The sequence below is a fragment of the Benincasa hispida genome, chromosome 3, assembly GCF_027475165.1.
Source record: "Benincasa hispida cultivar pf3 chromosome 3, pf3_genome.v1.1, whole genome shotgun sequence".
Classification (NCBI taxonomy): Eukaryota; Viridiplantae; Streptophyta; class Magnoliopsida; order Cucurbitales; family Cucurbitaceae; genus Benincasa; species Benincasa hispida.
In genome coordinates, this window is record NC_143480.1 from 33,427,134 (window position 1) to 33,443,559 (window position 16,426).

Below are 16,426 nucleotides of genomic sequence, written 5' to 3' on the forward strand. Positions count from 1 at the left end.
TTATAATTTTAAAAAGAAAACGCACCATCATAGGAGTAAAATAACAATGATGTGGGTGAAAAATAAATGTGGGGGTGTTTGCTTTTCATGTTTTTTATCTTTATACTTGTTATCGTATAATTTTATAATTAATGACTATGAATTCCATTTTAAGCGCCAACTTTTCTTTGTCTTTTCTTTTAGTTTGTCTCTTACATATCTTTCTTGATCGCTTAATAGTCTTCTGTGTTTTGGTTGCGTTCCACAAATGACCACAATGATGACACTATGTTACCAACACAATGATTAGTATGTCTAATGTCAGTACTAAGCTTTAGGACTTTGCCTTAGAAAACATTTCTCGAAATTAGTATGCATGCAAGCTTTATCTCAAACATCTTTTGCGATATCTTTCTGAAACTATTGCTTAATTCAATTTTCAGCTATGAGGATTTTGCTGCCCTCTAAATTTGGGAGTGGGAGATTTGAGCTAAATCAGAGACGGAGTTGGTAGCTGACAAGAAAGCTTTATGACAAAGTCAATGAACTTTTGACGTGGAGCAGGCAGTGCATTAGGGTATGAAAATTAATGCACCTTATCAGCATAATCATTAGTGATAGAAGAAAAAGTTACTCCTTGACGCATATAAATATCCAACAAGATTTTCATGCAAAGAAGAAGAAGAAAAAGAAGGATAGCTGATAGCTAAGAGCCAAAACATTGGAGAAAAACCCTGCTCAAATTCTTAATTCAAAAACACATCTCCTTCGAGCCCTCATGTAATCTTAAACGAAAGCTTAGGATTTCTCTCTGAAGCAAGAAAGGAACCTCACCTTCAACACACTCTTTGTGAAGTAGTCATCTATAGAACTGAAGAGAGCAAGGAATTACATACCACAACTTGATTCTTTATCTCTCTTTTTTCTTCCACAATTGTTATTTGTATTGTATAAAACATTGAAAGGCTCCTGTTTCTCAATATGAATGCATCTATGATTTATCTTTTATCCATCTCCTCAACTTTTACCATGAGTAACTAATTTCTTTATGGGTTGAGAAACATTGCAGCTAACATGAACTAAGTAAGGCTTAATCATGCATTCAACTTATTTTATGTATGCTTTATAAACTATTTGAATAAGTCAAAAGATTATTCCAAGTAGATCAAATCTAGGTTTGAAAAGGCCAAAGATTTAGACCTCATAAATCAAGAAGAGAGCATCTTTAGAAATAAAGAAACATCTTTTGCATCAAGTACTCATTGCATGCTTCCTAGAGATAGGATATGGTGCCTAAATACACTGAGAAGTGTAGGTTGTAATTTTGAGTAGTTTGCTTGAACATATGATTTATGATTTTACTTAAGAATTATAGTGAATATATTTCTCAACCCTACCTTTATTCATTCGAATCTTGTACTTCTCGCATAGACTGTTTCACTTACGATTGTGATTTCCATCGCATTTATCACTTTTTATTTTAGCAATAAAATAAGAACAAACTCATCACATATCTAGTAAACAACTCGTTTCAAGATCGAAATAATATTTGCCAATGCATATATAGAATGTAATCCCTGAGTTCGGCCCTGGACTCACTAGGACTAATTGGATTTATACTTAGGTCTAACTAAATTAAAAAACGCATTAATAAGACATCACATAGCACTCACTCCATTGCATATTTAAACACATTAGTCATCCTATTGAAATAGAAATCTAATTAGTCAACGGTGTTACATCTAGTAGTTACTATTTTAGGATCCAATCTTATGCAAACTCATTGCATAGGATACCCCTACTCCCATGTCACCTACATGTATGCGTTGGATCATTGCATTTGTATCAGATACAAAGTAGGTTGTATCTATGGTCTTACCAAGATAAAGTACCCAGCCTCATCCCTATACTATAGACCCTTTAGATTGCATCTTGAACATTGATCCATGTATGTTTCCACATAACGTTTAAGACTCATAAGATAGCTGATAACGGGTAGAAATGCACATTATTACAACACAAAGATATAAAATAATGTGGGAATGCGACGGTAAAAATATGCAAAATTGTGTCCAAAAGCATTAAGTTGAGAATGTTGCGATCGCATGCACCCATCGCATTAAAGCAACTAATTTACTTATTTTGTGTAGGAAAATGCGTTGGCACAAAGAAAATTATGATCCAAGGAATTCGACATCCGAGCGCATTGGAAGATTGCGACTGTAAAGCCATGTGATCGTATGTACTCGCGATAATTTGCTCAAGAAAGTGGCTACATAAAGACGGTGCATCAAGGTGAAAGCTTATAAATCATGATGGGATAGAAAGCTGATGACTGTCGAATCCAAATTTAGTTGACAAGCCGTTAACGACACACTGTAGTAAGTACATTCAACTTTTCGGTGACCATTAATTGGCGCATCAGACAGAGATTTAATGACCTCCCATCATGGTAATCATTAGAGAGAAAAAAGCCTCTTCACCTTGAGCTCTATAAATACTGAAAGCCACCTTCGTTAAAGGAGTTTGAAGAGTTAGATATAGTTTCAAATATACACAGTTCGCCATATACATAGAAAATAGATCATAGATAGCCGTTAGTCTATAGTTGTTCTTATACTTAGAGGCGGAGGCGAGTGGAGAGAAGAAGATGCCGAGAGATCACTCCTGGATAGGTCAAAAGACTGCTAGGAGGCCCTATAAATGGAGAGAGGGCTGACACTAGTGAAAGCAAGGACATTCTTTTGGGCAGAAAAGAGTAAAAGACAGTGTAAAAGCCTCGGAAAGCAAGCATTGCTATCGGGCTTCTTATCCCTACTTTCCATTGTTGTTCTGTATTCTGACTTTATTTATAAAATGGAATTTGCCTCTCAACATCTGTTCAATCTCTTCACATTTCACATGAGTAGCTAAATTTCTGAATGGGTTGAGAAGTACTTAGCTAGCATGACCTAAGATCTTCACTTTATGCGATCATCCTGTCTTATGTATACATCCTTCACCCTTTAGAGATATTTTAGAGAGTAGTCTAAAGAAAGAACCTAGACTTGAGAGAGTCAGGTTAGAATCTAGGCTTGAAAGAGTCAGATTAGAATCGCATAAGCAAGAGATAGAGACTTAGAGATAAGTTCTGTTTTCTATCATGCATCGCATGCACCCTAGAAATAGGATATGATAGTATGTGGTCACCTTGTGTATGTGTGTAACATTCATCATCGCATAGACAAGAATAGAGGCTTAGACATAAGTTCTCGACATTATCATATATATCGCATGCATCCTAGAAATAGAAACTATGACATTTACATTGAGAGATGACATGCTGTTGTGTGTGTGTAACATGATCGCATAACTTGAACGCAATCTTAGGAAATGTTAGCTAAATCCATTTTCAACCTGTTCCCCTCATACTCATTTTAACTTTCATTGTCATCAACTCTTTACTCAATTCCATTGTATAGGATCTATACTTAAAATAATACATCAACCACTTATTTGTATTTGTCACCACAAAAGAATAAAAAATTTACCAACGCATAATATCTCAGTAGTCCCTGTGTTCGATCCTGGACTTACCAGGAAACCTAGTAAGATTTATACTTGGGTTTTACTAGGAAAACTTGCATGTGCAACGCATAATCCATCACCACAATTTCATACCATTATTTCATCACATTCACAACGCATCAACAACCTAGGATGTTAGTTTATTGGATTTAGAATTATTAAGACAAAATAGAATACAACACAATCGATAACATTTATTGAAATAATATCGATAACTCTTTATTGATAACGATCAATTAATTACATTTATAATTTACGAGTTTTAGAGCATAAAATCCAACAGATGGAATACTCAGTCTAAATATGCATGTCCTTCTTATGGATTCAACATTAGCTCATTAAAATTAAAGGAACACAGGAAATTTGTTTCATGGGTCATATAAGGTAATTGTTAAAGTACTTAGAGCCTGAAGATGTCATGGAGGCTATTTGATCTTCAATAGTTCCATCAAATCTTCGATCATAATGAAATTTATGGCCCAACTCTAAAACCCTTCCGTTAATGTGGTTTTTGGTAAAAGTGTAGTATGTGGGATAAAAATTATGATGATAAAAATATCATAACAAGTATTGTTATGTGTAGAGAGTATGATAAAATAGTGAAGAGACTACCATCTTGAAATGAAATTGATAAAATTATCAATGAATCATTTCATGAGTGGTTTCAGTTACATGTAAATGTATAAAAAAAACTCTCCATCATATATATTTTATGAATGATTCATTTGTAGTATAGATTTTGATATGAGGTTTCAAAATTAGGAGATAAAGTTTAAGATGAAGTTATTGCTTGCTCGGTCTTAATAAAGTCTTAAAAAGTATGATAGATATAATATAAATAGGTTTTCCTTCCATACAAAGGATAAAGATGCATCCACGAAAACACAAAATAGTGGAGTGTCAGTGGTAGCACAAATTACAAGCTATGCTAACTTACGAAACAGAAATCCAATAGTAGGAGATGTTATATACTATGAAATTTTAAGAGACATTATCGAATTAAATTATTATGATCGATTCAAGGTTGTTTTGTTTTAAATGTGACTAGGTGGATCCAACTATAGGAATTAGTAAAAAAGTTGACATGTATAATTATACTTTAGAGAATTAATAGAGCATAAGCCTTTTATCTTTGCATCTCAGACAAAAATGGTATATTACATTTCGGATCCAAAAAAACCTGAATGGAGTATTGTTGTTCATACTAAACCTTGTGACATGTGGTATGGGGAACTTGTCAAGTGAAATTGAGAGCAATCATTATGAGATTACGTCATCTAACGTACCTTCGTTGGATGATGTTTATGATGATGCTTTTACTACTTTAATTTAGCCAAGGGTGATGCCGACGGAATCACTATTCATTAAATGTTGGTACAAACGAAAATTTGAATGATAAACTGACTCTGATTCTTAGACATATAAATAAAATTGAAAATTATAAGTTATATTTTTTCATTTTAACAATTCTAGTTGTCTTAAATTTTGTATTTTCAGTATAAAATTTTCTTGCTATTTCTTTCTCTTTTTTTTTTTTCAGTGAAATATTCCTTCAACTAGTGGTTGTCGTCATGTGGTGGTCATAGAGTCCATGTTGGATTATTCAATCTTCACTAGGCCCAATTACTCAAGATCAACACTGAGAAGATGAAGAAATGACTGAGAAAGACTCTGTCAAAATACTCGATGAAGGATACTCGATGCTCGATGCGAATTTCCTTCTTTGTTTGATGAGTTTCTGTTCAATCCTCGATGGAACTTGATTAATGCTAAACAATACTCTTGATGAGTCTTGATCTTTACTCGATGCGACTCGAAGGCAAAAAACATCTGACTCGAAGCTACTTGATAGTAAAAATTAATGCACGATTCAACTCGATACTTTGAATTTGATGCGATTTGAAACAAGATTATTTTGCCGCAATTTGCAGAAAGATTACAGTCGAACGAACAAAGAAGATAAAGACAGGAAGAAGAAATACAAAGGTTTATGTAGTTCGGTCAAGATGCCTATGTCCACGGGAAGATTTAAATTCTTTTCACTAAGAAGATTGCGTATAACTTGCAGAAAAATAGAAAATGATGAACTCAACTCTCTATTTTTGTTTTTCTGATCAGAGGTATTTATAACATATACTAACTAAACGTTTACAATATAAAGTTAGTCATAAACAAAAAAAAAATAGCTGAAGTATTTGAGTCACAACTTCTTTAGTCTAGTCCTTTAAAAGGAAACACTAGCAATTTGGAGGAAGCTAATATTGATACAGAAGCTAATTTAACAGTTAATGGTGATATTGATGTAGTAGATATGTATGAATTTATTATATGAATTGACATTTAAGTTTTATAATTTAAATGTCTAACTTTTTTTCTTTAAGAAAAGATTCATCTGGGATATGTAAGACATGTAGTCAAATATGCATGTCTAATATTTCGAACTTAAAAGAAGATTAGAAGGTTGTAGTCGAATTCAATAGTTTGAACCAACCTATAAAAGTTGGTTCAAATGCTTTGGGAAATTTCTTGGGGACTATTGCAAGAACTTGCAATCTTTGTCTCCTAAATTATGATGATTGGAGAAAGGTACTTAAATATATACAAGGAAGAAGTTTGGCATATTATTAAGGTATATAAACCAAATTATATGTTGTATGAATTTTTCATATCTATGTTGCTTATTATTATACTTGACTTTGTTATTTTTCAGTTAAAATTCACCGTTCGAGAAAAGCATAAAAATTGGTGTTTATCATCATTATCTAGAAAATGGAGTGGCTATAAACATAATCTATGAGGAAAGTATATTTCAAAATATGATAAAAAGATGAATGCTTGAAACATAAACATGACAACATACCTAGGATCAATGGCTGGCGTAGTCTCTTTTTGGTACTCATCAGAAGGAATGGTATCTTGTTAATTTTTTTTATTATTATTATTATAAATTGATCATTTTATGTAACTCTAAATTTATACATTTATCTCATAGATGAAGTGCAAGAAATATTGAGATACATCAAAAAATAAAAATAAAAATTTACTCATTGACGTGGAAGAAAAAGTCTGACACGTCAAACAGATGAGATAGTAATTTTCTCTATACATTTGTATTGTTTAGCAAATTATGATTCACATATTGACTAGTTTGCTAAACGATAAAAAGAAGAGGGGGAGAAAGATCCCACTAGGGTAGAAGTCTTTCTAGCTACTCATAAACGGAAAGAGACTTCTAGCTACTCATAAACGGAAAGATGGAAGTTACATGGATAAGAAGTTTGCTAAAATTGCTGTAAGTTCTAAATTAATTTTTAAAAAATTAAAAGTTTTATTATTTACTAATTATAATCTCATTCTTTGATAGGAAAAATTTCAAGAATGTATGAGTCAAAATGTAGATACCTCAAGAGCTATGCCTACAGAGAAGGGGGTGTTTGAACAAGTCATGGATAAAGAGCATTCTAGACGCATTCGTGGAATGAGATTAGGACCAAGACCCACTGAAGTTTTAAAACTAAATACCATCAATTTGCAAGGGCTGAGATCACTTCTGAGACAAGTATGAAAAACCATGAAATTATAGAAGAAAGATCTTGACTAACAAAACTAGAGTCCGAAGTGGCAAACATGCAGTCAGATATGAAGAAAGTGCTTTCATTATTGGAACAATTGAATTTTACCCAAGTTGGCAACAATAGTGGGGCTTTTTTGGATGACAATTCAAGAGAGGTAGGAAATATAAGTTAGTTTATTTAATATTATTATTTTAATACATTTCTCAATCTAATACATTTTTTAAAATTTTTTAATAGGATCAAAGGAAAAATGTACCGGAGAGTAACAAAAGATGTAGATCAAATTCACATGAATTTCAATAACAAAGTTTTAAACTTAAAAATTGAATGGTGATAGGTGATAGGTAGTTTGTTTTCACTTTCTTTTATTGATGTTGGGCATATTTTATCACAATTTGGTATTGCATTTTGAGTAGGATTTTGAATACTTTATCTTGCAATTTTTATGTTAATTCTTGATTAGTATATCATTACTTCCCCTAGCAATTTTGAGTTGTCATTATTTTTGGAAGTGCAAATGAAATTTGGAAAATAGATGTAAAATGCGAAAAGAATTATAGTTACAATATAAATTTGTTGGAAAATAGATTGTAACAACTGTTGTGATATAAGAACTGAAATTGTTCATATAAGATCAATTAATTATTGCAGTAGTTAACAAAGAATTTTAATGTTTACAAAAATTGGGGCAATAAAGAAAAAATATCGTTGCAGATATCAAAACTATTGAAGCGATAATAAATCTTGCAATAGGGTTAAATTACAGTAGTTATAAGGTGCTCCTATTATTTTCTTAATCGATCCGAATTAGCAGAGGTTATTCACCGTTGCTAATTTATTTAAAGAACTATTGCCAATGAGATCGTAATTGCAGTAGTTCACATATGATCATAGCAGTTACTAAATTGTTGCACATGAAACAACAAATACTAAAATGTTGTATTTTGATGTAATTAACCGCTACAATATAGGTACCTATTGCAACGGTTATTGAAGTTGATTCCAGCAATTGTTAAAATTGCTGCAATTGACCCTTTCAACACAACTTCTGCCAGTGGTTTGCTAACCGCTACGAAATGCCTCCCAACGGTTTAAAATTATCGTCATAGCATATAAAAACCGCTGCGATAGACCCTAACTTTTGTAATGTAAATACTCGTATGACCATCTGCTACGTTTATTAATATCATAAAATACTTAAATGGTCTACTTGGTGGGCTAATAGAACCACATATATCACCATGAGTTCGTTCTAAAAATGCAAGTGACGCAGTTTCTACTTTGGCTGGTGATGGTCTAATTATTAATTTACCTTGAAAGCAAGCATATTATATAATAATTCACTAGATTGAAAAATCTTCTAGCTCTTTAATAGATGTCGATTTGAATTCTCAGTAATTCTTCTTATCATTATAGATTCTAGATGACCTAATCTATCATGCCAAAATAACAAATATATCTGAATTCATGAACTTCAGTTTGATTGTTGTATATGTTTCAATATACGTTTTTCAATTGGGACAGTAAAAATAATATATAGAAATTCCATATTATTTTTACTATCAATCTCAATATGATAACCATTCCAACATAAATCTTTAAAACTTAATAGATATCTCTTTGATTGACTAGGGAACAATACATTGTCAATTGTAAATTTTATTCCTCTAGGCAAAAAATATTTGCTTTTCCAAATCATTCACTCAGGTTTGTAGGACCTGATATTGTATTTACTTTTGCTTCTAGCATTGTCAATTTGGAAAAGTATCTTTTACCTGTAAGTCTTGTGTGTAGTTCTACTGTCTATCAGACATAAATCTTCTTTGCTCATTTTTTAATCACCCAACATATGAAAATGATCCAGGTTTCTTCATTAAAAGAAAATAATTATAATAAGAAAAACAACATTTTGAATATAAAAAAGTTAACATTTACTAAGAGAAAAAAAAAACATGAAGATGAAAAAGAAACAACAACATTAAGTCTAAATATCTTTTATCAATAACTCGTTATTTTGTTTGGCCACAAAAAGACATGAAATTGAGGAGCACAACGATGCACAACAAGAACACGAATATGGGAGAAATATAATATAATAATAATATATAAAAAAAATAAATAACTAAAATATAAAATGACTAAAATGACTAAAATGGAAATTGAAAAAATTCTCCAAAATTCTCCACTAATTTTTCAATCTTTTGGATTCTTCACCAATGTGTGTATGTCTTCCAAAACCCACCAAAATCCCACTATTTTAGGTAATTTGGCAAGTAAGAGGTGAATTATATGGACAATAATAATGTATAATCTTGAGACAGATGTACAATATTTGTGGATATTACACTTGATAAGTGGACACTAAATATGAGTGTCTAATGGACATTTATTGTTATAATATTTATAATAGAAAATTTTATTGTGAAAAATCCAAGTTTAGTGAGTTATTAGAATCCCACCAGGTTTTACTTCAATAACTTTTCTTATTTGAACACTTATTATTGAAAAGAAATATATAATTAATTTCAATCTAAATATGAAATCATTAAAATTCCTTTTAAAAAAACACGAAGTACGTTAATTAAATAATAAGAGACGTATGCATGATGAAAAATTAATATAAGAATAAATTGTTTCAAAAAGAAAAAAATATTAAATATAAGGATAATTATTTTAAATGGTAAAATGACTGAAAATATTTTCAAATATAGTCAAATGTTATTGTTTATATGTGATAGACACTAAAAGACACTATATTTATAAATAAATTGATTCATTTTCTTATATTTAAAAATAACTCTAAATATTAACAGAAGAACCTTCTTAAATTTTTACCTTACTAAAATTTCAAAAATGAGTTTTTTAAAAGTAAAAAGTAGATATTTAAATGCTATTTTTCTTTAATTTCTAAAACTTATTCGGATCTTCATAAATTACCTTTTTTGCAAAGGATTTTCATAAATACTTCTAAAAGCAAATTACTTTTACCAAAATCAAGCTCTAATTATTGGATTATGCTTTTTTTTTTTTTTAAGGATAAAACATTTAAATTGGCAAAATAAATTAATTAATCTCTTTTACACTCATCAAAGATATTTGAAAAATAAATCTCTTTTATTTTATTATAGATTTTTAATTAGTATTTAGTACATTATTATCATAGAATTAATCACTTATGACTATTGATTACTATAAAAATTAATTACCTACGGATCCAGAAGGAAAAAATAAACTAAAAAGGGAAAAAGGCTAAAAGTTAAAAAGGAAAGTCTCAACTTACACTGCCAGCCCAAAATTACCATACAATTAAGTAAATAACAATTTTGAGTGATTTTCCTTTTGGAATATTATTCTTTCTACAAAAAATCCCTTACCCTTTAAGAACACTTTTCTTTTCTTTATCTCTATAAATCATATAATATAGACAGCTCCAAAATCCTAATTTTCTTGCAGACTGCTCTTTCTTTCTGGTCAGCCAAGAAAAAAATTACAGGTCAGTAATATATATATATTAAAAAATAGTGGGTTTCTTTTATATATATATCATTGTTTCATCAAGTCGAATTTATTTTTCTATTTTCTTATTTGTGAATGGAAAATATTATAATACATTGAGAATAAAAATGAAAACTGGAAAACCCCACGGAGTTGATGAACAGTTTGGTTGTTGTATCTCTTTTTGTTAATTAATTAATGAATTGCAGACAAATTATTTTAAATTATAAACGTGAAGATTAGAAGTCAGTCAAGTCAAGAAGACAACAGGTGGGATGAGACATGGTGGCTGCTATTATTTTTATTTTATTATTTTGTCTTGATTATAAGGACTAGAATAAAAATATATATTTTATGTTATCGTGGTTAACACACTCTTAATTCTAACTAATCTTTGAGATTATGTTAATATTGTTTGAAAGCAATCAAGTAAAGTCTCATATTGACTAGATGATCGTAGATTTATAAGGGGATAAAATTACCTTCAATGAGATGAGGTCTTTTGAATATCAAAAGTAGAGTCATTAACTTATGTTAAAAGTGGACAATGTCATATTATTATGGAGATACCTATTATAGTGTGATACCTTATACTGTAACATTTGTGTTTTCTTTATGGGGTGATTATTGGTAGGATATCGAAGGATATAATATGGATCAGAAGAGATATTACAGAGTGGTGAATAACAAGAACGGAAATAAGAGATCAGAGAAGAGCAATAAGAACAATAATTGCAATTCAACATGGTCACCAATTTCAGATCTCAAATTACAAGTAGTAAATTATGGAGATCAAGATGTTCAAACACAGATCGACAGTGTCCTCCATGGCCCCAAAACCACAAGTCGTTTGCTGGTATTTAAACAAATATGCCCTGATGAAAATTGAAGAATATATATAGTTTATTACAATTTCATCTTTAGCTTTATAAACATCCATATACATACTAAAATGAATTTTTGATTTTTTTTTCTGTTTGTGTTGGGCGAGAGGGATTGATCAACAAAATGGATAATGTAAATGAATGTTGTTATATATATATATCATATAAATACTATATATAGAGAACTATATAGGGCCATTTCCGACTATTATAGTGTGTGCTTTTTTATGTTAAGAAAAGTTCATTTACTTTGTTATTTGAAACATCTTTTGAAACTTTGGATGATCTCTTTGGATTGATTTCTTTAATCTTATGTTACGTTTTTTTTCCTTTGAATAATATGTGGCATGGACACTATTCCAATGTGAATCCATCATAGGAAAGGGAGATTGTTCTTCATGCCATTCACAAGGAAAATTTTCTAGTACTATAACATTATATTCTCCTTGTTTAAAAATGCATTCACACCATTCACACTCTCTTTTTAAAAATACATTGACGTGCACATAATAAATAGAGATAATATGGAAAATTTCTATATTATTGTAATATAGGAATTTTTCCACAATTGCATTGAAAAGATGCACCATCACTTAATCGAAAAGTACTTCAGTGGATAGTATGTTTGAAATTGATTTTCACATGACCATTATCTTTCTTTCCGAACCTGATGTTTGGCAAATTTTAAAATTGATTTTAGGAAAATTTATAATCATTAAGAATTGGCCAACGTAATTAGTTAGAAATTTGCTTCTATTGAGGTAATTGATCGAAATCACCTAAAAACTGTCTAATTCTTTTCTAGTAAAATTTAGTGTTGGACAATTTTTTAAAATAAAAAATACTTTTTTTTTAATAACTTAGTAATTCTAATTAAACCAAATGTAACAATACCAAATCATTTTTAAATATATGAAAATCATATTTAAAAGTTTGAAACCAAACATCAATATATATAATTATATGAAATTCAATTTTACAAAATCAATTGTACCTAAATCTTTTTTTCTAAATTGTGTTCTTCCAAACATCACGATCATATGATAAATGTAATTATATATCAACAATACTTCATTCTTATTTAAAATAGACTTTAGAGGCTTCTTGGAAGCTGGTCTTCCTTTTTTAAACCATCTCCTTTATGGATTTTTGCCTTACAAAAAGGTTGGTGTCCCACATATTTAAGAAAATTAAAAAAAAATGATAAATTGACGAGCTTTTTTAGGGTAAAGATAAATATTTGCCAAATTTGATTTAGGAAAAGTGATAATCCCCCAATTTTGAGGTAGGTATATACTAAATTGATTTCATTTCTTAATGTTAGTAAACATTACAATAACATCAAAGATATGATGAAAAATCCATTAAGCCAAATATTTATAGCTAGCTAATACACATCCATTTTTAAATTAACTTCATGTCATAGCGCTTGAAAAAATAGATTAAACATGGTTATTGGTGCTATAATATAGTCATAAAGTATATTTTTAAGCCAATAATACAATATAAAAGTATACAAATAGAGAGATTGTTATAATTAAGTACATGATAAGTAAAAAGAAAAAGAATATATAAACATAGAATCACCTCCAACATCATTACTTAACATTATTGGAATAATGTATATATTTTCTTTTCCCCCTTCTAAGGAAAAAAATGGAGAAAGTGAAACTTAATGGGTAGTAGTAGAAGAGTAGGGAGGAGAAGAGGTATTAGGGCAAAGGGGATGATGAGGATGAAATAATATTGGATCATTGCAATACATCAAAAAAGGGCTCTCATGGTTGTGAACTCCTTCATATGTTGTTATAACATAGCTTGAATCATCTCTATCTCTTTCTACTCTCTTTTTCACAACACACCCTCCACTTGAGCATTTGTAGTAATTCCTAACAAAATTTAGGATCACATCAAGATAATAAATTTAATTTCCACATATTGTTAGGTAATTGATAAATAAAGGTAAATAGAAAAGCGTAAATGGTAAAGAATCAACGTATATATAGATTTATGTGGTTCACCAACAGTGTGTTAGTTATGTCCCACGAGATAGGGGGATAACAATTTTATTAGAGAAAATTATTCCCAAAATTGCAAAATAGATGCACTTTTAAGGTTAGAAAGCTTCTCAGAATTGTTATAAGCTCATGCATGTGAAGGATCCCTTAGAACTCAAGGATACAGTTGTATTTGGACAACCTATAGAAGAGATAAATGTGAAAGATCTCTTAACATATCCACTAAATTATAGACCGTTCGATTATTTCACACGCCTAGTTATGTATGTCTATAAATTTATAATTTGAAGTGGTTGGGAAGGATTTCCTACATTCGTATGTCCTATGACCTTTTAAATGAGGGTATATATTTTAACCTATTAATAGGTTGAATTATAAAAATAAAATGAATTAATTAATAAGTAGTCTCTCTTTTTCTTTTTTAGCATTACAATATGTAGGGTCGAAGATTCGAATTCATGATGTTTTGATCGAGAGAGTATACTCTTTATGTTAGTTGAATTATGTCTACATTAAACATGTACTATTCTTTAAATAAAAATAAGATCCTGTGTAAAAGATAACAAACTAGCTAGGTTGAGAAAGGATATTAATCTGAGGTTAATTTCTTGATTACCCTTATCCAAATTATGATTAATTTGAAAAGGTAAAGTATATTAATTGTTTTGAATTTGCATCTTATTAAATGTAATTAAACGCATCAAATTAAAAAGCAAATTGTCATCTATCACATTAGATAAGGACCCTAATCACTCATTCATATCTCTCAACAATATATTGTCGCATACGAGAGAGAGAGAAATAAACTTTGTGATGTTTATTCCCATTTGGGCAAATTGGCAATTTGGTGGGCTAAAGGGCATAATGAAATGATTTAAAAAGAAAAAAAAAGGTTACTAATGGAATATTGTGTATAAATATTGGAGTTTAATTTACCCACTGCTTGATCTCTAATTATCAGCTTCGTCACATTCAACTTTTTCCCACCCACAATAAAATGCTTTTTATCTCAATCTTAAATCTCAATATTCTACCGCCTCTCTTTCCCTTTTTCCCTACAAACACCTCACCAAACTCATTATTTAACTAACATAGAACTTATATTATCAAATTAAATATAATATAATAAAATAAAATAAAATAATATAATGAAGATGAAATAAAATAAAATTATATTCACTAACATTATTTTGTGAATAATCTTATGAGTAAATTAAAAATCTTTAATACTAAAAGAACATCATTCAATTGACATGAAAAATGTATGATCAATCTCGATGTTACGTATTCTATAAAATATCTTAACAAAATAATGAAGACTCATTTAGTAATCATTTAGTTTCTAAATAGTCTATAACCATTAATTTCACATCTAAATTTTTTGCTTTTTAGTTTACTTTTTAACATTGTTTTCAAGAAGAAAGTCAAATTTTGAAACTTAAAAAAATAGTTTTTAAAAACTTATTTTTTTAAAAAAATAGGTTAAGAATACCACTTTTGTAACTAAGTAATATGTAAATCATGGTAAAAAATTAGAAAGAAATATATTTAATTTTAAGAAATAAAATTTAAAGACGAAATAGTTACCAAACGATTGAATAATTACCTGAAATGAGGGCTATTCTTGACGGATTTTTTGCCATACTTTCTCCATTTGAAGCCATCATCCAATATTTCCAATTCCGACTTTGTTATAAATGCAACCCTATTATTGCACCCACCTCCTCTCTCTTTTTTTCTCTCCACACCCTTCGCTTCACACCACCCATCTCTGCAAAAACACACACATTAACTATTTTTATCATTTTCCATTTACTAACAAATAAAATTGATTGAATATAAATATAAATATATATATATATATATATATATATATATATATATATATATATATATATATATGCATGGTTTTTTATTAATTGATTAACTAAATATATAAATTAAAAGCTGTTTGATATCACTTGCATGGTATTATTGTCGATTGACGTTGCTTCCATGGCTTCAAGGTGGAAATCGGGTGTCGGGTAACCTGAGAAATTGAGAAAATCCATGGATGAAGAAGATGAGTCTTGAAATTGATGGTTGTCAAAGAAGAAGCTAAGGTTTTGAGGGGAGTTCATGGCTAGCTATAGGAAAGTAAATGCTTAGAAGAGGAGAAAAATGGGGGAGCAAAGTGATAGAGAGTCAATTGTTGGATTTGTTTTGCTATAATTAAACATTTATATAAAGTTTTTTCTTTTAATAAAAACGAATTAATTTCCTTCTTCCCTTTTGAATATTGACTCTTTCCCACTCACCTTCCTCTCAATTTGTTACTGTCTGCTAAGAAGGTTCCTTGACTCGTGTCAATGCGTTAGGGGTGATGATGTCATCAATGTGATGTCACTTTGTGTTCCAAAGTGGGTTCCCCTAATGCATTTTTCTTCCATATATTTTTTTATCTAATAAATTTAAAGATAATGTTGTTAGTTTCGAATACAAATCATTATTTAGAAGCTTACGCGCAAGCCCTTGTTTATAAATACTTGTACCAATTCAAAATGGAAAATTGCATTGAGTAGCAAAAAAATACACAAAGGTATTTACAAATATATCAATGGTTTTCTAAAATTACAAATATAACAAAAAATTTAAATAAGACTCCCTATTTTTTATTTGATTTTACCGTCACTTGTATATCAGAAGGTATATCTGGTATACTTTATATTTTGATACAACAATCAACTGATATACATTATATTTGGTATATCAATCAATTGATATATTTTATTTAAAGAATATTATTTATATAACTGATATATCATGACTTTAATTGTGTTATGATTAACGTTTTTTGTTCGATTATGATGAATATTATTTTTATTTTTTGCATGTTGATATAGAGCATTCAATCAGTTCAATTTTGATG

General features: G+C 29.6%; 1 protein-coding gene across 1 annotated transcript; it reads right to left on the reverse strand.

Moving 5' to 3' along the window:
• Positions 1–12,955: 12,955 nt before the first annotated feature.
• LOC120074184 (putative WRKY transcription factor 51) lies at positions 12,956–15,714 on the reverse strand. The gene is made up of 3 exons (XM_039027211.2): positions 15,484–15,714; positions 15,125–15,289; positions 12,956–13,389 (listed from the first exon to the last, which is right to left on the reverse strand). The coding sequence occupies exons 1-3, from the start codon at positions 15,636–15,638 to the stop codon at positions 13,173–13,175; spliced, it is 537 nt and encodes a 178-aa protein (XP_038883139.1). The 5' UTR covers positions 15,639–15,714; the 3' UTR covers positions 12,956–13,172.
• Positions 15,715–16,426: the final 712 nt, after the last annotated feature.

Coding starts and splice junctions, on each gene's coding strand:
- LOC120074184 (XM_039027211.2), bottom strand. CDS start 15,638: ATGAACTCCCCTCAAAACCTTAGCTTCTTCTTTGACAACCATCAATTT. Junction 15,290..15,483: donor TCAATCGACAATAATACCAT/GCAAGTGATATC, acceptor GTGTTTTTGCAG/AGATGGGTGGTGTGAAGCGA. Junction 13,390..15,124: donor AAGAATAGCCCTCATTTCAG/GTAATTATTCAA, acceptor AAATTTTGTTAG/GAATTACTACAAATGCTCAA.